Source organism: Rhinatrema bivittatum, chromosome 11 (assembly GCF_901001135.1).
Source record: "Rhinatrema bivittatum chromosome 11, aRhiBiv1.1, whole genome shotgun sequence".
Taxonomy (NCBI): Eukaryota; Metazoa; Chordata; class Amphibia; order Gymnophiona; family Rhinatrematidae; genus Rhinatrema; species Rhinatrema bivittatum.
Window position 1 is genome coordinate 73626622 of NC_042625.1, and position 26544 is coordinate 73653165.

General features: G+C 41.5%; 1 protein-coding gene across 1 annotated transcript in view; it reads left to right on the forward strand.

Annotated features, from left to right (window-relative positions):
- SIPA1L3 (signal induced proliferation associated 1 like 3) overlaps positions 1 to 26544 on the forward strand; it is a 215983-nt gene that overhangs the window by 142534 nt on the left and 46905 nt on the right. Inside the window, 2 exon segments of the mRNA XM_029619561.1 lie at positions 23585 to 23806; positions 24728 to 24874. Of these exon segments, the coding sequence (XP_029475421.1) occupies positions 23585 to 23806; positions 24728 to 24874 (369 nt within the window).

Genomic DNA, 26544 nt, shown 5'->3' on the forward strand with positions numbered 1-26544 from the left:
AAAGTCATGTGTGTGGAACAGAGGTCTTATTCTTTTCAGTACTTGGAGCTTATAAAAGCAGTCTCTGGTGGTTTTGTTGATGTTAGCTTTCAGGTTTAGGTGATTGTCAATTTGAACTCCTAGGTCTCTCACTTGTGTAGTATTTGGTAAGTCTGTATGAGTGGGTGTGAAGGAGCTGTTTTTCCTGGTGTGATGAGAAGAAGTTCTGTTTTGATGAATTTAGTATCAGGTTGAGGCTTGTGAGAAGCTGTTTGATGTTTTGGAGGCATGTTTCCCAGTGTGACAGTGTTTTCGCGAGAGACTCCTTGATGGGGATCAGGATCTGAATATCATCAGCGTAGAGGAAATGTTTGAGATTGAGGTCAGTGAGAAGTTGACATAGGGGTAACAGATAAATGTTAAACAAGGTAGGAGACAAGGATGAGCCCTGAGGGACTCCTACTGACGCGGGGTAAAGTGAGGATTCTTTATTGTGAATCTTAACCTTGTATCCTCTGTTGCTGAGGAAGGTTCTGAACCACGAGAGGGCAGTGCCTGAGATACCCATGGCTGTTAGTTGGTTGATGAGGAAGGAATGATTGACCGTGTCAAATGCTGACGAAAGGTCGAGTAGGATCAAAAGGAAGGCTTGTCCTTTGTCTAGGGCCTAGGATGATGTGGTCAGTCATGGAGATGAGGAGGGCTTCCGTGCTTAAGGTTTTGCGGAATCCGTATTGTGATGGGAATAGGAGGTTATTGTCTTCAATGTAGTTTGAGAGTCGTGAGTTGACCAGTTTTTCCATAATTTTGGCTATGAAGGGGAGGTTAGCTATCGGTCGGAAGTTGTTAGGATCGTTGGAGTCAAGATTTGGTTTTTTGAGAAGGGGTTTGAGTGAGGCTAGTTTGAGGTTGTCAGGGTAGAATCCTTGTGTGAGGGAGCAATTTATGATGTCTGCCAGGATTTTGGAGATAGAATCTGGAATTGATAGTAGTAGTTTAGCTGGGATGTGATCTGAAGGGTGAGAGGAAGGTTTTATTTTCCTTAGAATTCCTTGGATCTCAATGGATGAAGTTGTATCAAGTTCTTCTAACCGAGTATTGTTGATTGCGGGTTGAGGCATGGTTAATGGTACAGTGGGGTTAGTGGGGAGCTTAGATAGAAGACTGTTGATTTTGTTGCTGAAGAATAGAGCTAATTCTTCCGCTTTCGATTGAGCTTGGTCATGTGCAATCTCTGACTGGTTTAGTTGTGTGAGGTTGGCTACATAGCTAAAGAGGGCTTTGGCATCGAATACAAGGTCGTGTATCTTAGAGGCGTAGTAGTCCCTCTTGGATCTTAAGGTGCTTGCTTTGTATTGATGAAGAGAAGATTTGTAGATTGAAAGGGTGTTGGTTCCTGGGTTTTTGCGCCATTTAGCTTCATTTTGTCTTAGTTGGAGTTTGAGCTTTCTTAGTTCTGATGAGAACCAGGGCTGTCTTTTGGAGGAATTATGGTGTGGTTTTTTTGTTATTGGAGGGCATAGCTTTTTAGCTATGTTTTCGGTGATAGTATTCCATGATCGAAGCGCTGAGTTCGGATCAGTAAGGTCCAGTTGGTGGAGTTGTGGTGATAAGTGATTATTGAGGTCTTCTGGGGAGCAAGTTTTCCTATATGTGAAGGAGGGCGAAGGGATGCAAACCGGGCTCGTGTCCTTTATAGAGAATGAAGTTGTTATGAGGTAGTGATCTGACCATGGGACCTTTGTGCAATTGGGGAGAGATACAGGCTTAATTGCAGCGTTAACGAAGATAAGGTCTAACGTGTGGCCGGCTTTGTGGGTGGGTTTGTTAACTAATTGAGTGAAGCCTAGTGCGGAGAAGGCTGTGAGTAGAGTTTCACAGTTAGGAGATGGTGTAGGGTTATCAACGTGCATGTTAAAATCGCCTAGAATGATAGATGGCGAGTCTAAGTTGATAAGGGAAGTGGTTAATTCGATCAGAGGTGAGGCATCTGATTCCAGGAGTCCTGGGGGAGCATATACGAGAAGGATTTGGAGCATGTCTGAGGTGAAAAAGCCGAATTCGAGTTTTTGAATTGGAATTGGACTGTTTGCAAGAGAGAATCTGAGGTCCTTTTTGGTTGCTAAAAGAATACCTCCTCCCTTTTTTTTTATGACGAGGAAGCGAGAAGAAATCGTAAGCCTCTGTAGGTAATTGATTGATTATTGCTGTGTCTGATGGTTTTAACCACGTTTCAGTGATTGCACATATCTCCGGTTTCACTTCAATGAGGTAGTCGTTTAGAATTACAGACTTTTTCGTTAGAGATTGAGCATTGAAAAGGCTTAAAGAAAAAAGGGTGAGGCCTAGAAGTTGAGTAGTGGGAGTGATCATAATTGAAGAGAGGGATTTGAGGTTGTGTTGTTGAGCATGTCGGAAAGAAATTCTTTTAGGTGGAGTATTATGTTGGAGAATTGGAATTGTGAAAAAAGGGGCCATTTGTAGGAACTATGTTGCGGGATTAGAGAGATTGTGAATGAGAGCTAGAAGCTTGCAGGCAATGTTGGATGAATGCTGGAATCTTGCAGGTGGGTCTTGAAGAAAGCTAGGAGCTTGCAGGTAAGGTTGGATGAATGCTAGAGGCTTGTAGGTGAGGTTGGATGAATGCTGGAAAACTGCTGGTGGGAAAGGGGGGGTGGATCGAGATCCATGTGCGTAGGTAGCGAAGAGACTGTTTGCAGTAGCAATGTTTGAATGTGTGGCAGTTTGCATGAGAGGCGGTAGAGCAGTAGCAATGGAATGCCAGAGAAGAGAGGCCAATGTGAAGGGCTCATGAACCCACGGGTGACGTGGCTTCCTTTTAAATGCTATTGTAGGTGTTGTTATAGTGGATGCTGGGTTCGTTTGAGTGGAGTTGTAGAGTGGGTTTGTTGAGTTTTGAGTGGATGCTGTGTGGATGCTGGAGTCCTGAAGGGGTGGAAAGTCTTGTTGAAGTTGTTTGTTGGAGAGAGTTGCTTGTAGGAGAGTCTTGGTGGACGTTGGAGAGACTGGAATGGATGAATGGGAATAAAGCTGGCCAATTTGGTCAAGAGTACTAAAGCCAAACAGAATATCACTTCCGTATGTGATCAAGCGCTGGGCAGACTGGATGGACCATTTGGTCTTTTTCTGCCGTCATTTCTATGTTTCTAAGTAATCTGGAAGCGAAATTTGTTCAGGATATTACTAAAATGTTTTTTTAGACTTATGATACACAGTTTATAACTCGGAGTGTGATTTTTCAGAAAATGTGTGAAACTCTTGTTTGCAGCTACCAGTTGCCACAGGTAGTGGAGGATCAGGAGACTTCTGCATGCTCCAGTATCTTTGGCTGAAATTGATCTGGCTATTGGGAAATTAAAATGGGGTAAGACCTCTGGTCTAGATGGTCTGGGATCAGAATTTTGTAATCTATTGTGTCCTTTTCTTACAGCACCATGTTGAATAAGTATGCTTGTTTGATCATCAGATGCTAATTCTAGTGTTTGCTAAGAAAGAAAAGAACCCTAAGTGTCCTTCCTATAACCTAATATCAATACTCAGTGTGGATGTAAGAATTTTGGCTTCTATCATAGCTCATAGGTTGAGCTGTGCTGTAGAGATTAGACTGGCTTTGTGTGCTCCAGACATGGAGTGTGTAATGTGCATAAGGTTGTGGAAACTTTTTGGTCCTTCCATTTAAGAGAGTGGAATGTTTTATAATTATCAGCTCAGATGCTGAAAAGGTTTGACAAGGTTCAGTGGTCGTATCTTTTAAGAGTGTTGGAATGGTATGGTGTTAATGGTCTCTTTGCAATGGGTTAGATTGTTGTACAATGCTCCCCACGCAAGATTATTAGACATGTCTCTTCTTTTGCTTTAAGGAGTGGTACTAGGCTGGGATGTCTGCTTTCCCCTCTCCTTTGTTTTGATAATAGAAACCTTGGCAAGTGAGCTATGCCTATGCTCTACACTGGCTGGCTATACATGGATTTTGACTAGAGAATCATGAGCACAAGATTAGTGTTTTTGCTAATATTCTTTCTTTGATAAGCTACAAGTCTTTTTCTTTAGTCTAGTCTATATTTTTGGATTCTTTGCTGGATTAAAGATCAATTTTGATAAGCCAGAAGATTTGCCCAAGCATAATGCTATCAAGGAAGACTGGCGAGGTATCTTCCATTGAGAGAGGCTGGCAGTCATATTAAATATTTAAGTATCTGTTGCTATAGATAGCTACTTTGTAGGACAAATATATTGCATGAAAAGAATTACCTTTGTCATTGCTAGGGCGGTACGCATTATTGAAAAATGGTGGTTTTTCCTATATTACTTTTTTTTACAAATGCTTCCATGTTAGATGTTCAGTGCTGCTGCTGTTGATATAGTAAGATCTGCTCTAACTCGCTTTATTTGGCAGTCGAGGGGTACTAAGAACTGTTCTAAACGTACACAAACAAAAGTTTATGGGGGACTTAATCTGCTTGACTTTTGCTACTATAATGTAGCTTCCCAGTTACATTTCTATAGGAATGGATTTCCTCTGATTTTAGATAGTCCTGGTGGAATCCCACTAGTTCCCATATTGTTTGGCCTATGCTTTTGCATCTGGAGGATGCCTCACTGCCAAATGAGGTGCATAAGTATCCTCTTTGTACCTGTAATGTAGGCCTGGAGATAAGTTTGTAAGTGGTGGGTAGCTACCGCAGTTTCTGAATTTTTGCCTTTAATTGGAAATACTGATTTCCCTCCGGGTCTGGATGCTGGGATTTTTTTTTAGAATGGCGATGTAAAGGATTGAAGGTTATCTCTGATAAATATTGTAAGGCTCAGGATACTACTTATTCATTTAACCAGTTAAGAGAGACTTAAAATCTTCGTCACAAACATTTCTACACATTTGCAGGCTTGCTATGATCTTCACTCTCTAAAATACCAATATCCAACTTTATTATAGCCTAATTTAGAGGATGAGATGTGGCATTGGGGAAAAAATTGTCATGATGGTATAAGTTAAGACTAGTAAATGTGGTCCCCAGCTACTTTGACTTATCTACCTATTGGAATAGAGCAGTAGGCCTTCTGGTTGCCTGCCAAGAGATGTTGCACTATTTCGATATTAGTAAAATATCTATTGATGCGAGGATTCAACTGACTCAGTTTAAAATATTGCATTGCTCTCATTAATAGAATTAAGGCTTATCAGATAAGAATCACATATTCAGATGTGTAAGTGCCATATTGAGAAGAGTCCCTTCATAATTTGGTAGTATGTACCTGATTGTATAATTTTTGAGTGTCCTTTTAGGTGTTGAGCGAGTGATTTCCCTTAAATCTCCCTTTTGTGGCAAATAGGTTATTGTTGGGACGCTTTCTTGGGCGACTGGACTTTCTTCGGAGTAAAAAAAAAAATTTGTACAAATAGCTTTACTTTTGACTAAATATTGTGTGTTGTGTTGGCTTCAAGAGGCCTCTCCCTCTCTCAGCTTATGGTTTCAGCAGATGGCTGTCGGAATATCTGGATATTGGTTTTACCTCCAAGAAAGTGTCAGATTGTCATGTGTGAACATTTTTTTTATCTTTTTCCGCATGAAAGTTTACAGTTACATTATTCTGTAGTTTGGAACGTATTCAGACCCCTTCACTTTTTCCACGTTGTTAAATTACAGCCTTATTACACACACTACCTTATGACAAAGCAAAATCAGGTTTGTAAAAATTTGTGCAAATGTTTTTTTTTTTTGTGTTTTTTTAAAGTATTCAGACCCTCTGCTATGACACTCAAAGTTGAGTTCAGGTGCATCCTATTTTCATTGATCATCCTTGAGATGATTAGAGACCACCTGTGGTAAACTCAATTGATTGGACACGATTTGGAAAGGCACACACCCTGTCTGTATAAGGTCCCACAGTTGACAGTGCATGTCAGCAAAATCAAAGCCATGAATTCAAAGGAATTGTCTGTAGACCTCCAGGACTAGATTGTGTCAAGGCACAGATCTGGGGAAGGGTACAAAAAATTGCAGCATTGAAGGTTCTGAAGAACACCGGGGCCTCCATCATTCATAAATGAAAGAAGTTCGGAACCACCAGGATTCTCCTTAGAGCTGGCTGCCCACCCAAACTGAGCAATCAGGGGAGAAGGGCCTTGGACAGGAAGGTGACAAAAAAAACAAAACAAACCTGATGGTTACTCTGATAGTTCGAGTTCCGCTGTGGAGATGGGAGAACCTTCTAGAAGGACAACCATTTCTGCAGCACTCCACCAATCAGGCCTTTAAGGTAGAGTGGCCAGATGGAAGCCACTCCTTGGTAAAAGGCACATGACAGCCCACTTGGAGTTTACTAAGGACTCTCAGAGCATGAAAAACCAGATTCTCTGGTCTCATGAAACAAAGATTGAACTCCTTGGCCTGAATGCCAAATGTCATGTCTGGAGGAAACCAGGCACCGCTCATCACCTAGCAAATACCATCTCTATGGTGGTGACAACATCAAGCTATGGTGATGTTTTTCAGCTGCAGGAACTGGGAGGCTAGTTGGCACGGAGGAAAAGATGAATGGAGCAAATGATTAAAAACCTGCTCTGGACCTCAGACTGGGGCAACTATTTACCTTCCAACAGAACAGCGACCCTAAGAACGCAGCCAAGGCAACGTAAGCGTGGCTTTGACACAAGTTTGTGAATGTCCTCGAGTGGCCCAGCCAGCGCCCATATCTGATCTCAATCGAACATCTCTGGAGAGACCTGAAAATATCTATGCATGGATGCTCCCCATCCAACCTGAGAGAGCTTGAGAGGGAGAATGGGAGAAAATCCCCAAATCCAAGTGTACCAAGATTGTAGCACCATACCCAAGAGGACTTGAGGCTGTAATCACTGCAAAAGGTGCCTCAAAATACCGTTAAAGGGTCTGACTACTTAGCGATATGTAAATGTGATATTTCAGTTTTGGTTTTTTAATTTGCACAAACTTCTACAAACCTGATTTTGCTTTGTGGGGTATTGTGTGCAAGTTGAGGGGGGGGGGGAATGCATATTATTCATTTTGGAATAAGGCTGTAATATAGCAAAATGTGGAAAAAGTGAAGAGGGTCTGAATGCACTGTCGGTACACAATATTGATCCGTCTCCTACAGATGTGAATGTGAGTGGGTGTCTTTGTGCTTGTTTTGTGTAGTTACCAAGGCAACTTCGGGTTTTCTTTTAAAACTGATGTGGTATTGTACGGACATGTTGGATCTGTTAGCTTTGTGTGTTCCTTATGCATGAATCAGTTCGATATGTTGTGCAGTACGACATCAAATATTTATATTTAAAAAAAATGCAAAACTGAATCAATGCATGGTTGACACCATGCACAGTACACAATAGCTACAAGCCAACTTTAAAGGCGGACAGCAAAAAAAAATAAAAAATAGTAACTGAATCCTGTAGTTATAATTAGGATGGCAGTGATGAGTCTGTGTCAGGGACTGCAGCAATGTCTCTAGAGGAATTTCTTGCCCGCAGTAACACTGGGAGACAAGTTCTCACAATTGTAAAACTTACAATAAAAATGCAAGATTTGCCTCATTGGGTGAAACCCGATTCCCTTCGGGAAATGGCACTTGAATGAGGTAATAACTTACGGAAGTAGGCGGCAAAAGGAAATAAAATCCTTCTTGACAGACAACTGAGGAGAGAGAAAGGAGAGCTGGCCTCCACCTTCCAACTATTTGAGGAGAGCGTGCTTATGGCAGGCCCAAGTACACTTACAGCAGGGAACCTAATGAGCTGTGCACATCTGGGGACAAAGCAGGAGAAATGCTGGCCAGGGTTGTTCACTTATGAGGGTGCAAGGTTCCAGGTATTGAATTCGGGTAGAACGCGGCTCGCTGTCGTCTAGTGGTTTTCACAGCTATTCTGCTCTTGGCCCGTGCACCTCATGGCTCTGTCCTGGGCTCTCTTCTCTCCACCTTTTCTGCTCTCTTCCACTGGCTTTCAGTACCACATCTATGCTGATAACTCCCAGATTTACGCGTCTACGCCAAAATTTGACCAAGAAGCCAGACCCCAATTTCAGCTGCCTTAGTTTTTGTTTTATTTATATTCCACCTCTCATAACATTTCAAAGCAGATCACATTCAGGTACTCTAAATTATGGATTTACCACTGACACTGATGGGGGAGGCTAGTGTCAGATTCCCACAAAGGATGCAGGACATGCAAGTTCTTTTTCAAAGGGAACACCTCGTGCACACTGACTGCAGGTACTTCAAAATGAAATCACTGCACGCACGTTTCATCGCCCGACCTGACCACACACCTTTTTCCTCAAAGGTACAACTACAGTATGTGCGTTATAAGACATGCACGCTTTTCCTAGATTTAGAGGCAGTTTCAAAATAATTGCTTTTTGCAGGTGAACACATTTACCCACCTAAAAAACCTTTGAATATTTCCCTGCCCAGAATTAATAAGCACCTTTGCAATGTTATTCTGTTGCACTCAGTGCAGCAGTTAGAAGCAGCTGTCTGCACTACCATTGACTGGAAGAACAGACTGACACCTGATGACCTATAAAAAGATTATGCAACAATTCAGCAAAAGAGAAACTAGAGTTTATAACTAATTAGAAAACAAATCAGCATAACCAGAATCTTAAGCCAAAGACTTATCAGCCCAGAAAGGGGGAGAGGACATGAAGAGTAATGCCATCAAGGGGAGTATCTATTTTTAAAACAAAAGAGGAATACATAGCCCTATAATCAGATAAAAATGGATATTAAACACAATACTTTGGTTAGCTGTAGAAATGGACATGGTGCTTAGTCTAGTCTATGGCAGGCTTGGCCTTCCTGCAGATTACTCAGCATTCCTCCTATTCGTGGATAATTTTGGTTTTGCACCAGATATGCAGAGAGAGATCTTAAAGGGATTACCATAGTAAGACATCCTCACCGCTGACCTGGTGCACATTCAAACATTTAAAGTCAGTAACATCTCCAGTGAATTTTTTGCTTACAATATTCTCATTACTTGGAGCTGCTACTGAATGGGTAATCAGCTGGCAATGCTATTGGACCAAAAGCCAACAGATGTGGGGACAACAATAACAAGTGATACCCTGAGAGGGTGATTTAGGAGATTACAAATCCTGGACTAAATGTATGACACTCAGGAAAACGCAATTCAAAGTTCACAGCATCTCGATGTACCCATTCTGGGTGCTTTAAAGTGAGCAGAGGGCACGCAGGTGCCCAGAATGCTTAAATTGAGAGGGCTTCTTTATTCATCATTTCTGAACCTGTGATATAAGAATAGATTTTCACAGGGATCTAACACTAACCATGGCGTTAAGAATCCAGAATGACACCTTTAGAAAATCTTCTTCTGGTGTGGTGCAGCGAAACTTAACCACCCAAAAGGTGGGCAGTCCCAGGGCAGCGTTAGTTCGCCAACTTCCTCTTCCTGACCTAACACTGGTCTTCAGTGCTAGGTGGCCAACTTAGTCAGCCAAACCTAGGTGCAACTATTAGCAGTCTTGAAACATAGCCTGCTTTCTTAAGGACTTTACCCTGTGCTGAAAATCAGCTCCTTAGTGACAAACTTCTGGGCAGAAACCTTGACATTTATTTGCAAAATTACTAAATGCAGGCTTGTAAAATCAGAAGTATGGATTCTAGATGATTGGGGAAAGTGCAGCAGTGAAGGGAAAATTATTTAGAACTATTTTGCAGAAAGGTTTACCGATTTTGCCAGGAATTGCATATACAAGTGAACTGACTTGAAGCTACACCACTCGAACTGACATTTTGGCAAGCCTAGATGCACGGGATGATGAACGAGGAAGGAGTGACTGCACATATGATGTGCATACAAGCTGTTCTAAGTTTTGGTGGTGTTTGGAAGCCATACCTGCTCACTGTGCCCCTTGAAGTAGGGTACATGAATTAATTCACAGTTCGGAGGGAAAACTAAATTAGGGTGCCAGAAGAATCTTACTATGCAGGCCATATCTCTACTTGGCATCATGATACATTTACCAGCAGATTAATGGCTCGTCCACGTTCAAAGGACTTGCTTAATATGATGATCTCAGCACTTCAGTCCACAAATTAGAACTCTCTCTTCTGAAAAATCTTCCCTCTTTTTTTTTGTTTTTTTGCATTCACTCCAGATACAGGGATACGTGTTTGTGTTTTAAATGTTTGTCATTATGTGGTCATTTTTGAAGACTTAGTGGTGACACGTGGTATTCCCATGTCATGCATCTGGCTTAACTACTAAAAGAGCAAATGATTTGGAAAAATTTGTGTGATGAGACCATCTTAATACTGGCTTGTTCATTTCTTTACAAAAGTAGTAGTATTTTAGAGAGAGGGTGTCAGAATCCCCCTTAGTATACAAAAATGGAATTCTCAGCTGTGGATTGAGTTGTGGGTCGAGGTGATTGGCATAATAATCGGACGGCCATGTATCAGGTTTCAGTAAACTACATGAGATGGCAAACTTACTGGTTCGTCTTCAACATGCATACTGCATCATTATCTACCTGTTTTATTGTAGCTTACATTTTTGATGCTTTTCAACAGTATAAAATGGATTACAAAACTCTTAATGTACCAAGCACGCAGGTGAGAGATTTATAAAAACTATAAATTCAGCAGAAGAGAACACAAATCAACACATCAAAGTAAACAGGGGAGTCTCAAATTTTATCGACTTTCATCTACTTGACCATTCATTAACCTAAGCATGCTGTATCAACTTCCTTTTAGCCACTATTGTGATCAAGCTGCAAATGCCAAGGCAGAGCCACCATACATGCAGGACTGTTGTTTGAAGTGGTCACCTAGGGCACCAAACCTTTTTTGGGGAGAGGCAGCATAATCCAGCTGTTACAAGGCCAAGGGGGTAAGAAGGGGAGCGCACTGTGCAGGAGCTGCCGCTAATAGATAAATTTGGGGTGAGGGTCCATGATTGAAGGTTCTCCTAGGGTGCCAAATTCTCTCGCACAGGCCTTGCATGCATCTATGCATCTGTTGCCCAGAATTATGCCAGTATAAGACATTTGCTTTAGCTTTTGTAGATTGGAATCTCATTGGTTTTGTATGCATTTTCTGAAATAACATAGGATGTATGGAGGATTTGGTCCTTTTTCACATCAAATTCCTTGCACAGTGCAACCCCTAAAATCTTCCTCTAATGAATGTAATAGCTGATACAACCTGGAAACTTCTCCCTTCCCTAGAGTTATGAACCAAAAAATTTTCAAAAATCTTCAGGTCGCTTACTTTATGTTTTTTCTGAGTGTGACATAATCGCCTGTAAGGAGAGGAAAAAAAAATCTGCCCGACCTATATCTAGTTTATCCTTTAAATTTGAAAATAAATGTGCTCCCTTGCATTCATTGTCCTACTGTTTTCTCAATTCCAATTTCTAAATGTTCCAGGAAATATTCAGGGCGGGAATTGAGGGGAAAGCTTTCAAATAATCCTGACGAATACCAATCGGAGAGAGCACATCTCTCCCATATTAAAAGATCTTCATTGGCTCCCAGTAAACTTCAGGATTCTCCATAAATCACTTACAATTATTCACAAGAGCATACACCATCAGACCCCTCTTGACCTGCTACACCCTCTCAAACTTCACTCTACAACCAGACCCTTAAGGGAAGCTTACAAAGGATCCCTACACGTTCCTCCAGTCAGAGGTGCACCATTCAAACATCAGAGACCGGGCATTCTCAACAGTAGGTCCCTCCATCTGGAACGCCATGCCCCCGGACCTCATGCAGGAAACCTGTCTCATAACTTTTAAAAAGAAACTCAAGACATGGCTTTTCTGTTGAGCCTTTCCCTGTTCCTAAGCCAATAGCTTGACTTAGTACTATTCCCATCTCTACTGTGATTAAACAAGCACTAAGTACTCATATACGTTATAATGTGGTGGGCTCCTTTGCCTACCTCCTACACCATCACTTGTAAAAAGTTAATTATCTCTGTTCTCCCCTCTTTATTTCCTTTCCCCAGTTTTTGCGGCCTTGTTACATTGTAACTTTTTTTGCTTCATCAATCTGTAACTCTTGTTGTTTGGTTACGGTTAACCGCTTAGTTCAATGTAAACAGAGTTGATTTGATTTGTATCAAGAAAGTCTGTATATAAAAGCCTTAAATAAATAAATAAAACTTCCTTTAATTTCATATTAATCCCACACTTTGCATATACTTAGCCTTGGAGTTCTCCAAATCTCCTTTCCTTCTCAAACCCCCTGGTGTCCATTTAATTCCATTCAAATCCCATTATCTCTCTTGGAACCCAAACCTTACATTCAACATTTTGACACCAGTCTGAAACTGCATTTATCTGAAAGGCAAAATGTTATAGACTAGAATTTCTCCTTTAATTTCTTAGAAATCCTTAGTGGCTTCCACACCCAGTTAATCCCAGAAGCTTCTTTTGCATATCCCACTATTAATAATCTGCAGCTGATTGTGCTCTTGTGGACCGATGTTATAACAGCTGTGACGAAATCTGCGCTATTTTTCAGTGCGGTTTTTTTTTTTTGTTTTAGCGCAGTAAAAGCAGGCACTTCCGCAGAATGTAATAAGGGGATGGCTTGCAAATATGTGCAGAAAATCCGCCCAAAACAAATATCCACGTGGATATGCGTGCTACTTTAATTCCTAAATATTTAATGGTGGCCAATTTAAAAGAAAAAAAAATCTACATCACTTAAAGATAAATTTAGCAATTATGTTTTGGTATAGTAAATTTTGAAATCAGGTACTGTCATATTTCAGATCTTTTTGAAGATTAGGAAAAGTGAGCATCATAGCTAATATTTAAAAACATTGTTGGCAAAATTGCCAGTTTAATATTTATTTTAAAAGCATTCATATAGCACATTATCTAGTATTCGAAACAGTTCACAATTGCAATATTCATATAACACTAAAACAAAAAATAAAATACTAACATAAAGCAGAATGAGCCTGAAGCACTAAGAGGTAGTAAACCTTTCCAAGATCAGCAAAAGAGGCAGTCTGCTGCTGACCACAAGCTTCAAACTGCCCATGCAAATGCTTGCTAGGTGTTTAGATCCTTTTTAAAGGTCTTCAGGCACTATTTGTGCAGTACATCTGGTGAGCACAGTGTCCATCGCGGCAAACATCCTTCCCCAAGACTCGGACAACCTAACAAGGAACATCTCATAAACCGTGGCCAACAGAGCACTAATTCTTCTGTCCACCCAAAAGCCCACAATGTTTGCATTATTCTAGTAGCCTGTGGTTTCGTTACTAGCTCCAAGACGGGAACTCCAGTACAGTGCTCCTGGAGATGGGAAGTAATGCAGAGTAACCCTCCAACTCTTACTCTAGGATTCTCGTGTAATTTTAGAACCCAAAGTACAAAAAGGCTATTGAACCTCTTACTTCTGAAGAACTAAATTTATGAAAGTTTCCTAATTAAAAACTTTCTCAGTGATTAAGGGGCTGATATAATAAAACCTGTGCTAAAATGGGAGTTCTTTTTTTAATGTTAAGTTTCTTAATGTGCACGTTTAAAAACAGGGATCCCCGCAGGTTGCGGTAAGCTAATGGGATGCAAATCGTGCAGGAATGTAAACACAAAAGCATGCTAAAATGTGAGTTAAACTGAAAAATCCGCACTAATGCAGAAAAATGCTTTACCAAGTGCTTTAAAACAGGAGTGAAGAGGTAATCGCTTCAAGTTGGAAGGAATGTGACCAAAATGACTTGCATGCAAGATTGCCATTGGGCATCCTGACTTGGCCACAGTTTTGCATGCTAAATGAAATCAAAGGGTAAGCTGTCTAGGAGGGGCACCTACAGCTGAACAGTTTGCTCTTTGGCGCTGGGCATCCCTAATGGCTGTAGTTGCCTGTTCCATGGAACTAAACTTTTGCATTTGTCATTCCTTGCCCAAATGGCCTTGTATGCGAGATTGTGCCCACGTTGGGGTGACCTTTGCCAGTCTTGCAAGCAAAACATTTTGGTCACTCTCCTTCCAACTTCAAGCACTTAACGTTTTACAGGATTAAGGAGGTAACTCACATTCTCGATGGCCATGATATTCTATTGCTGTGCCTATGTGGCATGTCCTAGCTGTTTCTACCACACTTAGCACAGCAATAGAATGATTTTAGCCACCAGCAATGTGCGTTTGCACTGCCTGAGACCAATGTTAAGAAAATGTGCTTTAAGCTGCCCACTCATTGATGCACCTACCTGCATTGCTAGGGAATAGCTAATGCCTTCTCTTTTCATAGGATGTACATGAACCTGTACTAATTTTAGCTCTGGTTTTTACTCCTTATTTAATGCCTTTCTGCCATTTCGTCAGTAAGCCAAATAACTCTAATCAGTTTAGCCTTTCTTCAAGAGAGTTTTTCCATCCCCTTTCATTTGTCGCCCTTCTCCGTACCTTTTCTATGTCTGCTGTATTTTTTATTTTTTTAAGGTGAGGTGACCAGAGCTACACACAATGCTCAAGGTGCAGTCACACCATGGATCAATACAAGGACATCATAATCCTTACAAATAATTTCTAACATTGTTTGCCTTTTTGACTGACACCGCACACTGAGCCAAGATTTCAAGATATTGCCCATGAGGACTTTGAGGTCCTTTTCCTGGGTGGTGACTTCTAACACGGAACCCAGCATTGTGTGTACCTGTAGTAAATTTATTTTTCGTTATATGCATTACTTCAAACTTGTCCATGTTAAATTACATCTGCCATTTAGATGCCCAGTCTAGGGTCCTTCTGCAATTTCCTCACAACTCACTGCCCTTTTAATGACTCAAAACAATTGTCACTCTGTTCCCTTTTCCAGATCATTTATGAATGCTAAATAATTCGGGTCTCAGTATGGAGCCCTAGGCACACTACTGACTACCTTTCTCCATTTAGCCCTACCCTCTGTTTACTGTCTTTTATCCAATAACCAATTCACAGTAGGACAATGCCCTCCTATCCCATGACTTTTCAATTTCCTGAAGCGTCTCTCATGAGGGACTTTGTCTTATACTTTCAGAAAATCCAAATGTACTGTATCAACCAGCTCACCTTTATCTGCATGTCTATTTACATCTTTAAAAAAAAAAAAAAAAATTGGTAAAACAAGACTTCCCTTTGTAAAATCCATGCTGACTCCCCCCCCCCCCCCCCCCCCATATTAAACCACATCTCTGTATGTAGTCCCTTATTTTGCCCAGCACAGACGTCAGGCTGATTGGCCTACAGTTTCCCGGATTACCCCAGGAGCCCTCTTTAAAAATTGGCACCATGTTGACTGCTCTCTAGTCTTCAGGTACTGTGGCTGCTTAAATAATAGGTTGCAGATAACCTGAAACAAGTCTGCAATTTCACGTTTGAGTTCCGAATTCTAGGTGAACACTGTCCGGTCCCGGTGATTTGCAATTCCTTAGACTAGCTGATTTATTACATCCTCCAGTTTCACAGTGATTTAGTCAGTCATCACCCCTTTTACCTTGTAAAATTTGGAAGAGACTGCAATTCCCTATTCTTTTTTTCTTTTTTGACCTTACAAGTCCTCTCCATGTCTGTAGTGCCTGCACCCTGGAGGATGGTGGGCCACATATTTTTGTTAATGTAAGTGTGCCTTGGGCTTGATAAGGTTGAGAAACACTGATTTGCAGGACTAAAAAAAAAAAAAAAAAAAATCTCCTCGGCTCTTGTCTTCCTTCAGATCCCACTGTATAGAGCTTTATATTGTCAAACTCGCAAGGATAAAAGAAGCAGCTGTGTATTACAAGGAATAGCTAAACGTGGGAACTGAAAGGAAACCCAGATACACTTCTGTAAAGGTCTGACGCTAGGGCTGCAATTAGCTTTTTCTTCTCTGCTGTTTTCTTTTTTGGGTAAGTAGGTCATAGGCTCCCTGTCAGGGCCAGTTCCTACTGGCATGGTGAATGGCTTCTGAGAAGGGGGATTAACTCCTGGCTAATAATTATGGCAGGAGGACTGGAAGACAACAGAATTAGAGATCGGCTTTTATTGGAAAAATCCCTCGCAGAGTTTGCACAGCGTGCATCTTTTTCTAAGGCACTTGCCTTTTCAGGAGCTTTTTGTCCACAAAGGATTATTTTTTTTATACCATCACTTTATAGATCTGTTGGAAATGATGATCCCTGTGGTTCCACTGTTTGCGTTTGATTTGCCAGGCTTGCTTTCCAAGTCATTCCTTGGCTGCTCCCTTATGCTGGTCACAAGAAGCAGATAATGAATGCAGGGCACAGCCAGTCTGTGACTTCTCCCCTCTCTCTAGAGAGTCTGCATCCCTTTTCGCCACAGCTTTTCCCCTTGGCACTGCAAGACAGAACTTTTGATGTCTGTTACACCTCTTGAGTCTCAGGATTTTTTAAAATTTCAATCAAAAAATGTTTTAAAAGCCTATACAAATAAAGATAACAGTAACCATGATGTATCTGTTATGTGAGAACTATTAGGAAACCCTATTTAAAAGTGGAATGAGACCTTCATGCATCTGTTTTCAGTTGTGATATCCTGTTGGTCTTAAGAATATAAGAACATAAGAAAATGCCATACTGGGTCAGACCAAGGGTCCATCAAGCCCAGCATCCTGTTTCCAACAGTGGCTAATCCAGACCATAAGAACCTGGCAAGTACCCAAAAACTGTCTATTCCATGTTACCATTGCTAATGGCAGGGCTATTCTCTAAGTGAACTTAATAGCAGGTAATGGACTTCTCCTCCAAGAACTTATCCAATCCTTTTTTTAAACACCACTATACTAACTGCACTAACCACATCCTCTGGCAACAAATTCCAGAGTTTAATTGTGCGTTGAGTAAAAAAGAACTTTCTCCGATTTGTCTTAAATGTGCCCCATGCTAACTTCATGGAGTGCCCCCTAGTCTTTCTATTCTCCGAAAGAGTAAATAACCAATTCACATCTACCCATTCTAGACCTCTCATAATTTTAAACATCTCTATCATATCCCCCCTCAGCCGTCTCTTCTCCAAGCTGAGAAGTCCTAACCTATTTAGTCTTTCTTCATAGGGGAGCTGTTCCATTCCCCTTATTTTGGTAGCCCTTCTCTGTACCTTCTCCATCGCAATTATATCTTTTTTGAGATGCGGCGACCAGAATTGTACACAGTATTCAAGGTGCGGTCTCACCATGGAGCGATACAGAGGCATTATGACATTTTCTGTTTTATTCACCATTCCCTTTCTAATAATTCCCAACATTCTGTTTGCTTTTTTGACTGCCGCAGCACACTGTACCAACGATTTCAATGTGTTATCCACTATGACGCCTAGATCTCTTTCTTGGGTTGTAGCACCTAATATGGAACCCAACATTGTGTAATTATAGCATGGGTTATTTTTCCCTATATGCATCACCTTGCACTTATCCAAATTAAATTTTATCTGCCATTTGGATGCCCAATTTTCCAGTCTCACAAGGTCTTCCTGCAATTTATCACAATCTGCTTGTGATTTAACTACTCTGAACAATTTTGTGTCATCTGCAAATTTGATTATCTCACTCGTCGTATTTCTTTCCAGATCATTTATAAATATATTGAAAAGTAAGGGTCCCAATACAGATCCCTGAGGCACTCCACTGTCCACTCCCTTCCACTGAGAAAACTGTCCATTTAATCCTACTCTGTTTCCTGTCTTTTAGCCAGTTTGCAATCCACGAAAGGACATCGCCACCTATCCCATGACTTTTTACTTTTCCTAGAAGCCTCTCATGGGGAAATTTGTCAAGCGCCTTCTGAAAATCCAAGTATACTATATCTACCTGTTCACCTTTATCCACATGTTTATTAACTCCTTCAAAAAAGTGAAGCAGATTTGTGAAGCAAGACTTGCCTTGGGTAAAGCCTTGCTGACTTTGTTCCATTAAACCATGTCTTTCTATATGTTCTGTGATTTTGATGTTTAGAACACTTTCCACTATTTTTCCTGGCACTGAAGTCAGGCTAACCGTTCTCTAGTTTCCCGGATCGCCCCTGGAGCCCTTTTTAAATATCGGGGTTACATTTGCTATCCTCCAGTCTTCAGGTACAATGGATGATTTTAATGATAGGTTACAAATTTTTACTAATAGGTCTGAAATTTCATTTTTTAGTTCCTTCAGAACTCTGGTGTGTATACCATCCGGTCCAGGTGATTTACTACTCTTCAGTTTGTCAATCAGGTCTACCACATCTTCTAGGTTCACCATGATTTGATTCAGTCCATCTGAATCATTACCCATGAAAACCTTCTCCATTACGGGTACCTCCCCAACATCCTCTTCAGTAAACACCGAAGCAAAGAAATCATTTAATCTTTCCGTGATGGCCTTATCTTCTCTAAGTGCCCCTTTAACCCCTCGATCATCTAACGGTCCAACTGACTCCCTCACAGGCTTTCTGCTTCGGATATATTTTAAAAAGTTTTTACTGTGAGTTTTTGCCTCTACGGCCAACTTTTTTTCAAATTCTCTCTTAGCCTGTCTTATCAATGTCTTATATTTAACTTGCCAAGGTTTATGCTTTATCCTATTTTCTTCTGTTGGATCCTTCTTCCAATTTTTGAATAAAGATCTTTTGGCTAAAATAGCTGCTTTCACCTCCCCTTTTAACCATGCCGGTAATCGTTTTGCCTTCTTTCCACCTTTCTTAATGTGTGGAATACATCTAGACTGTGCTTCTAGAATGGTATTTTTTAACAATGACCACGCCTCTTGGACATTTTTTACTTTTGTAGCTGCTCCTTTCAGTATTTTTTTGTAACAATTTTTCTCATTTTATCAGTTTCCCTTTTGAAAGTTTAGCACGAGAGCCTTGGATTTGCACACTGTTCCTCTTCCAGTCATTAAATCAAATTTGATCATATCATGATCACTATTGCCAAGCGGCCCCACCACCATTACCTCTCTCACCAAGTCCTGTGCTCCACTGAGAATTAGATCTAAAATTGCTCCCTCTCTCATCGGTTCCTGAACCAATTGCTCCATAAAGCTATCATTTATTCCATCCAGGAACGTTATCTCTCTAGCGTGTCCCGATGATACCTCAATATTGACTGGGTAAATGTAATTGAAGTCTCCAATTATTACCGCACTACCAATTTGGTTAGCTTCCCTAATTTCTCTTAGCATTTCACTGTCCGTCTCACCATCTTGACCAGGTGGACGGTAGTATACCCCTATCACTATAGTCTTCCCTGACACACAAGGGATTTCTACCCATAAAGATTCAATTTTGTATTTAGTCTCATGCAGGATGTTTATCCTGTTGGACTCTATGCCATCCTGGACATAAAGTGCCACACCTCCTCCCGGGTGCTCCTCTCTGTCATTGCGATATAATTTGTATCCCGGTTTAGCACTGTCCCATTGGTTATCCTCTTTCCACCATGTCTCTGAGATGCCAATTAAGTCTATGTCATCATTCACTGCTATACATTCTAATGCTCCCATCTTACTTCTTAGACTTCTGGCATTAACATACAAACATTTCAAAGTTTGTTTTTTATTTTCTTTCTGCTTTTTAATTGATAGGGATAAGTTAGAATTTTTTAGCTCAGGTGAGTTTTTAGTTACATGCACTTGGACTATTTTTCTAATTATTGGAACCTCACTGTCTGGATGCCCTAATTCTAATGCATCATTAGTATCCTTTGAAGATACCTCTATCCGAACCATGCGCTGCTGAGCGACTGTCGGCTTTCACCTTTGTTCTAGTTTAAAAGCTGCTCTCTCCTTTTTAAAGGTTAGCGCCAGCAGTCTGGTTCCACCCTGGTTAAGGTGGAGCCCATCCCTTCGGAAGAGACTCCCCCTTCCCCAAAAGGTTCCCCAGTTCCTAACAAAACTGAATCCCTCTTCCTTGCACCATCGTCTCATCCACGCATTGAGACTCCAGAGCTCTGCATGCCTCTGATGACCTGCGCGTGGAACAGGGAGCATTTCAGAGAATGCTACCCTGGAGGTTCTGGATTTCAGCTTTCTACCTAAGAGCCTAAATTTGGCTTCCAGAACCTCCCTCCCTCATTTTCCTATGTTGTTGGTGCCCACATGTACCACGACAGCCGGCTCCTCCCCAGCACTGTCTAAAATCCTATCTAGGTGACACGGGAGGTCCGCCACCTTTGCGGAAATCTTTTTGCATGCATCATTCTCAATCTGCCTATAATTTAATTTCACCGCATAAGTTAAATTCTAGGGAATTTGAGAATGATGCATGTTAAATTTTAAGTGCAAGTGAAAATTGTAAAAAAAACAAAAAAAACCTAAATTTATAAGACCAATGATTTCAATTAAGGCTTCTGATTTTAGGTTTAACAGATTAAACCTTGGTAAAACTCCCTGATGCAAAAAATAAAATAGGTGTTTGCTAAACACTGGAAAACATCACTTCCCTTAGTACTCTTTTTTGCCTTTTTCACACACTGACTCCTCAGCTGCACAAATGTATCCGATTCAACCAGAAAATGACAGTACCTGCACCACAAAAATGCAAATAAATCATTTTTGCTACCCCAAAGAAACCCTACTTAGCTGGAAAATAAACTTAAATTTTCAATGTGTAAACACCTAATATCAGAAGCCCTAATTATATCTGGGAATCACAATCAAAAACAAATATTGACTCCATATAGGAAGATCTCGCAATCCACATTCAAATAGGATTTTCTTATAGGTCTCGCATAGCAGGCAGACCATCGTTACTATTGTGTATTTCTATGAGTAGTAGTTCTCTTTTATAAGTGTATTCACACAAAAAACACAACTAACTTTTTTTTTTTTTAATATTTAGCTCATGCCTTTTCATTAGTAGCTAAAGGAGTTGCATTTAAGTACAGAAGTGTTTCCCAATTCAGTAAGTACCTGAGGCAATGGAGGCTGAAGTGACTTAAAACATGACTGTAGGAAAAAACCTCATGGCCCATCTAATCTGCCCAATTTAATTAGGCTTTAAAATTCCCATCACTTCCGTAGAGATCCCCTCTATCCCATGTTTCTTGACTTCAGATACTGTTTGTCCCCATTACCTCCACCAGGAGGCTGTTCCACATATCCACCACCACCTTGTAAAGAAATATTTCTGAAGATTACTCCTGAATCTACCCCCTTTCACCCTCATCCTGTGGCTCCCTCCTTCTAGAATCCCCTTTCTTTTGAAAGCGACTCACCTCATGCATGGAAACCTTTGCGATATTAAAATGTTTCTATCGTATTTCCCCTTTCCATTAGGGTAAACCTGTTCAGATCTTTAAATCTGCCCCCATATGCTTTAGAATTAAGACCCCTGACAATTTAGTGGCCATCCTCTGAAATAGACTCCATCCTGTTTATAGCCTTTCGAAGGTGCAGCCTCCAGAACCGTACACTATTCCAAGGTATGGTATTGGAGTCGCTGCTGAAGGAAAGAATTGTGAACTATCTACAAGCAGCAGAATTGATGGACCAGAGGCAGCATGGTTTCACAAAGGGAAGGTCCTGTCAGACAAATCTGATAGACTTTTGATTGGGTGACTAAGGAATTGGATCGAGGAAGAGCGCTCTGTCATCTACTTGGATTTTAGCAAAGCTTTTCATACGATCCTGCACAGGAGGCTGGTGAATAAAATGAGAAGCTTGTGAGTGAGTGCCGAGGTGATGGCCTGGATTGCAAACTGATTGACAGAAGACAATGTGTGATGGTAAATGGAACTTAGTCTGAAGAGAGAGCAGTGTTAAGCAGAGGGCCGCAAGGATCGGTATTGGGACCGGTCCTGTTCAATATCTTTATGAGCGACATTGCAGACGGGATAGAAGGTAAGGTTTGTCTTTTTGCAGATGACACTAAGATCTGCAACGTGGACACGCTGGAAGAGTGGTCGAAGATATGGCAGCTGAGATTCAATGCCAAGAAGTGCAGTCATGCATATGGGGTGTAGAAATCCAAAAGCACTGTATTCGATGGGGGGTGAAGGGCTGATGTGCATGGAGTAGGAGAGACCTTGGGGTGAATGTTTCGCTGACTTCAGATCATTAGACACTATGTGACAAGGTGATAGCTAAAGCCAGAAGAATGCTGGGCTGCATAGAGAGAGGAATATAGAGTAAGAAAAGAGAAGTGATTATTCCCTTGTACAGGTCCTTGGTGAGGCCTCACCTGCAGTACTGTGTTCAGTTCTGGAGACCGTATCTCCGAATGGACAGAGACAGGATGGATGCAGTCCAGAGAAGGGCGACCAAAAAGGTGGGAGGCTCTTCATCGAATGACTTATGAGGAGAGATTGAAGAATCTAAATATGTACACCCTGAAGGAAAGGAGGAGCAGGGGTGATATGATGCAGACTTTCAGATACTTGAAAGGTTTTAATGATCCAAAGACAACGACAAACCTTTTCTGTTGGAAAAAAATCAGCAGAACCAGAGGTCATGAGCTGAGGCTCCAGGGAGGAAGACTCAGAGCCAATGTCAAGAAGTATTTCTTCACGGAGAGGGTGGTGGATGCCTGGAACGCCCTTCCGGAGGAAGTGGTGAAGACCAAAACTGTGAAGGATTTCAAAGGGGCATGGGATAAATACTGTGGATCCATAAAGTCTAGAGGATGTGAATGAAGAGAGAGAGGCATGGGGGTGGCTCGCAGGAATGACAGCTACTACCTGGAGATTAATACCCTTATTCAATAAACATACTCACTGTTAATGCGACTCAAACATTGCTCTATGCTTCAATGGCAAGAGGAAATGTGGAAAAAAGGATTTGCATTCACAAAAAAGCGGGGGAGTAGCTTGCTTGTTGCAGCGGTTACTACCCCGAAACAATTAAGCCTGATACTTCACTTGGAATACATATCAAGCGCAGCTCACTGCTTCAGCAGCAGGGGAGAATAAGGAAAAGAGGATTTATATTCAGGCAACAACCAACAAGGACTGAATTGCACAGCCTGGGTAAACAAGCGTGGGAGTAGCTTGCTTATTGCGGTAGTTACTACCCCTAACCAATTAAGCTAGATATTTCACTTAGATCCAGCTCCAGCACTGCTCTCTACGACAGTGGCAGGGGTGGAAGGCAACTAGAGCCAAAAAGTTACTAATAAGGGCCAAGAGTAACAGATAAGTAGGAGGAAAAAAAAGTGAAAGCTTGCTGGGCAGACTGGATGGGCCGTTTGGTCTTCTGTCGTCAGTTCTATGTTTCTGTAAGGTCTCACCAGGGATCTCTACAGGGGCAGTATCGCCTTCCTTTTCCTGCTGACCATTCCTCTCCCTATGCAGCCAAGCATCTTTCTGACTTTTGCCGTAACTTTATCCACATCAGCGGGATTTGAACTTGGCTTCCTCTGTTCTCAACCTGCTGCTCTCAACAGTAGGCTACACTTATGCCCCACAAATTTATTATTTGGTCATATTTGAAGAAGGAACCAGCATAATCTCAGGATATCCCATACAGTATCTCTGGAAAATTCTTGTTGGTCGAGTGAAGAGTATCAGACAGCAAAGAATCCCATTCTAAGTAGCCTATCTGTGTGTATGACAGTTAGCTTGGGAATAAAGTTAGACAAGAATTATTTGCCATATTTAAAATGACAGCAATTTTCTCTTTTGCTTTGTCATCAGTGGATGGTTGGAGATGTTTGAACCACACTCCGTGGATCACAAGGAACTTGAAAGTCTGCCAGTAGGGTACAAGCTACCTTATCGAAGCAACACTGCCTGGCAGTGGAGTGTGCCAGCTGCACAGAAATGGGCAGTGCCTACCCATGCCCAGTCTCTGACACGGCCCCCAAAGCAGGCAACTGTTGTACCCTACCGGGAGTCACAGTCACTGCATAGCAAAAGGTAAGAGCAGACAGGGAGTATACCAGTTATCTGGCAGCCAGCATGACACCTTTACAAGCTGGGGAGATGCCATTGGCACCAGTAAAGGATCAACGCACCCCTACAGCCATGTAAACATTCAAGACTATTCAGCAAGGGAGAGGTCATTTGCTTCAGTGATCCACCCTGGTCCACACTTCTTTCACAAGAGTGCATTACTTAGGGCCCTGTTTTTCTAAGGGTTTTCCCAGTGTAAAAAAGGCAATAATCTGCTGAGCATGGTGCCATAAGTGCTCCCTCTATAATTCCAACTCAGCAAGAAAATCAAGTTTCCAAGGCACAGTGCCTCAAAATTTGCTAGCAGATCATTATGTAGGCAATCGGCACAGTGTTGTGAAAGATTTGCATTTTAACTTACTGTATTGTGCTATTGCAGTATCTGAGCAAGAAGTTTGATTCTGAGTTAGGTGCACTTCAGCTGAAGGCATATTCCTTGTGTTCTTACCTTCACAAAGGCCGACTGCAACAGACACTGTCCCACACCTGCTAGTGGGGTTTGGAGTTGACCTTTCTGGGAGCATTTGCACCTCTGTAGATGACTGCGTTCACAGTGCAGCCAGGAGCAGACTGTATAGAATCTGCCATATTTGGTCATGCCAGATGGAGCATGGCGTTAAGGGACCTGTGCAATCCATCACAAATGCTACACCTGGACCCTCAGAGGAAAAGTTAGAAAGTCATAAAGCATGCGTTTGGTCTACCCTCTTGTGCCATAAACCAGTATCTATTGTAAGAGGCAGCCATGTATATGTATGATATGAAGTTGCATATATGTTTGTGTCTTGGGATACTGACTGTTTTTACAGTTCAAATGCTGATGTTATACCCCACCTGAAGGTACAGAAAATTTTTTTTTTCAAGTCCATATGTGCTTTGTTACAGGCCAGTTAGCTTTCCAGAAACACCGTACACAGCAACGTCACCTGGAGGAATGGAGAGAATCCAGCCTTATCGACAGCCGTCCAGCAGCTTCTCCACTCCAGGCTCAGGTGCAGCCACCTATAGCCGATTCAAGGCTTCTCCCGACAGGTAAAGTTTAGAGAGAACTTACCAAAGCATTTCTTTCTTTCTTTATTTATTTATTTATTTATTTATTTATTGGGTTTTATATACCGGGGTTCCTGTATGAGATACAAATCACCTTGGTTTACAGTGAACGGAAAAACTTTGCTCATGAGCTGTACATAGAACATTGCTCATGGGCTATACATGGAACAAGATAACAATGGAAAACAAGAACAGTAGATAACAATGGATAAAAAGAACAGTAGAAAACTTCGCTCGTAGGCGATGCCAATGTGGAGGTAACGGGTCTTGGCCCAAACTGGTACAAACGGGTACATTAACTTCGCTCAAGGGCTGTACATAGAGCAATATGGGCTAAAACGGTAGAGAAACTTCATATGCAGGGGGGCAGGGAAGAGACGAGGCACGGCAGTTAGCAAAAAAAAATATGAAGTAGAGAAGCAAATCCACTTTGATCAGTCCATTAGACTATACCATAAATGAAGGATTGTGCGTGGATCTAGAAGCAGGTAAACTTTGACTGCATCTGCTGGTATTTTCAAATCTTTGTCCACTGCATTATCAAAAGGGGGAACAAAAATGTCCATATCCCTTTTCCAAAACAGTGACCCATATAGTTCAAGTCAGAACAGAAAGTACTTCAGGTAAGTATGTTGGCATTTCATCACTAAATGCATGTGTCATGTCCAACTTAGAAGAAATCCAGTGGTCATAAGTGTCGTCCCCCCATTCTCTCACTTATGCACTCTTGTTCATTCCCCCCTTCCTGCCCCAAAAAGGAGTCAGTGTGCTTATGCAACCAGAGAACCGGCTCTGCGTTCTTAAATGTGATAGGTTGTTCCTGATATCTTAGGCCTGTCCTTTAAAAGGAGATGGTATGTCATGTGTGCCAGTGGGTTTGGTTGTGTTGCACAACTCATGAGCTGTCAGCCACACCTGCAGATTAAAGGAGGCAGCTGTGCAGGGATTTTAGTACATAGGTAAGAGACATTATTGTGAATTGCTAGGCAGTATGCCAGCTTGCATAAACACATTTAGCTGTGTCCTCCATGTAAATGCTATATTTTCAACTTAAAATGTATGGTGAAAGTAGAGAGAAAAAAAAAATATTAGAAATATGATTAACCTTGCCTGCCGTTTGCATTTTATTTTCCAACAGTACAATAATTAGATATATCTCTGCCCTGGAGACAGTAAAATATTGATATGTTTTACCATTGGTAGAGAGGAGGCAGCTGTAGTACATGGGGCATTCTGATAGGCTCTTCAGAGCTGGGGCTTCATTTACTGCACTTTTTTCCCATAGATACAGAATGGTGAAAAATTGGGCTGTAAGTGTGTTGGACTGTGAATTAATGTAACACATTTAATTCTAAGCAGACGACTTGTGTCTGAACTACATGATAGCTTCCAGAGGAGGAAGAGGGTCACTATAAGTCATACAGGCCAATACAGTCAGGGCGCGTAAGAAAAAGTGCGGCAGTGCCGGGCGCCCGCTCGTTTGCCGCACGCACAGTTCGGATCACATACCGCTCGATACAGTATTTAAATGGCATGCAAATGCAAGCCACGTCCAAAGCGCGTCCATGAAGCGCAATCCATTTTACTGTATAGAGCGCTATACAGCGCCTATACACTATCCTGGGTGCGCTGGTACCTGTCATTTCAAATGA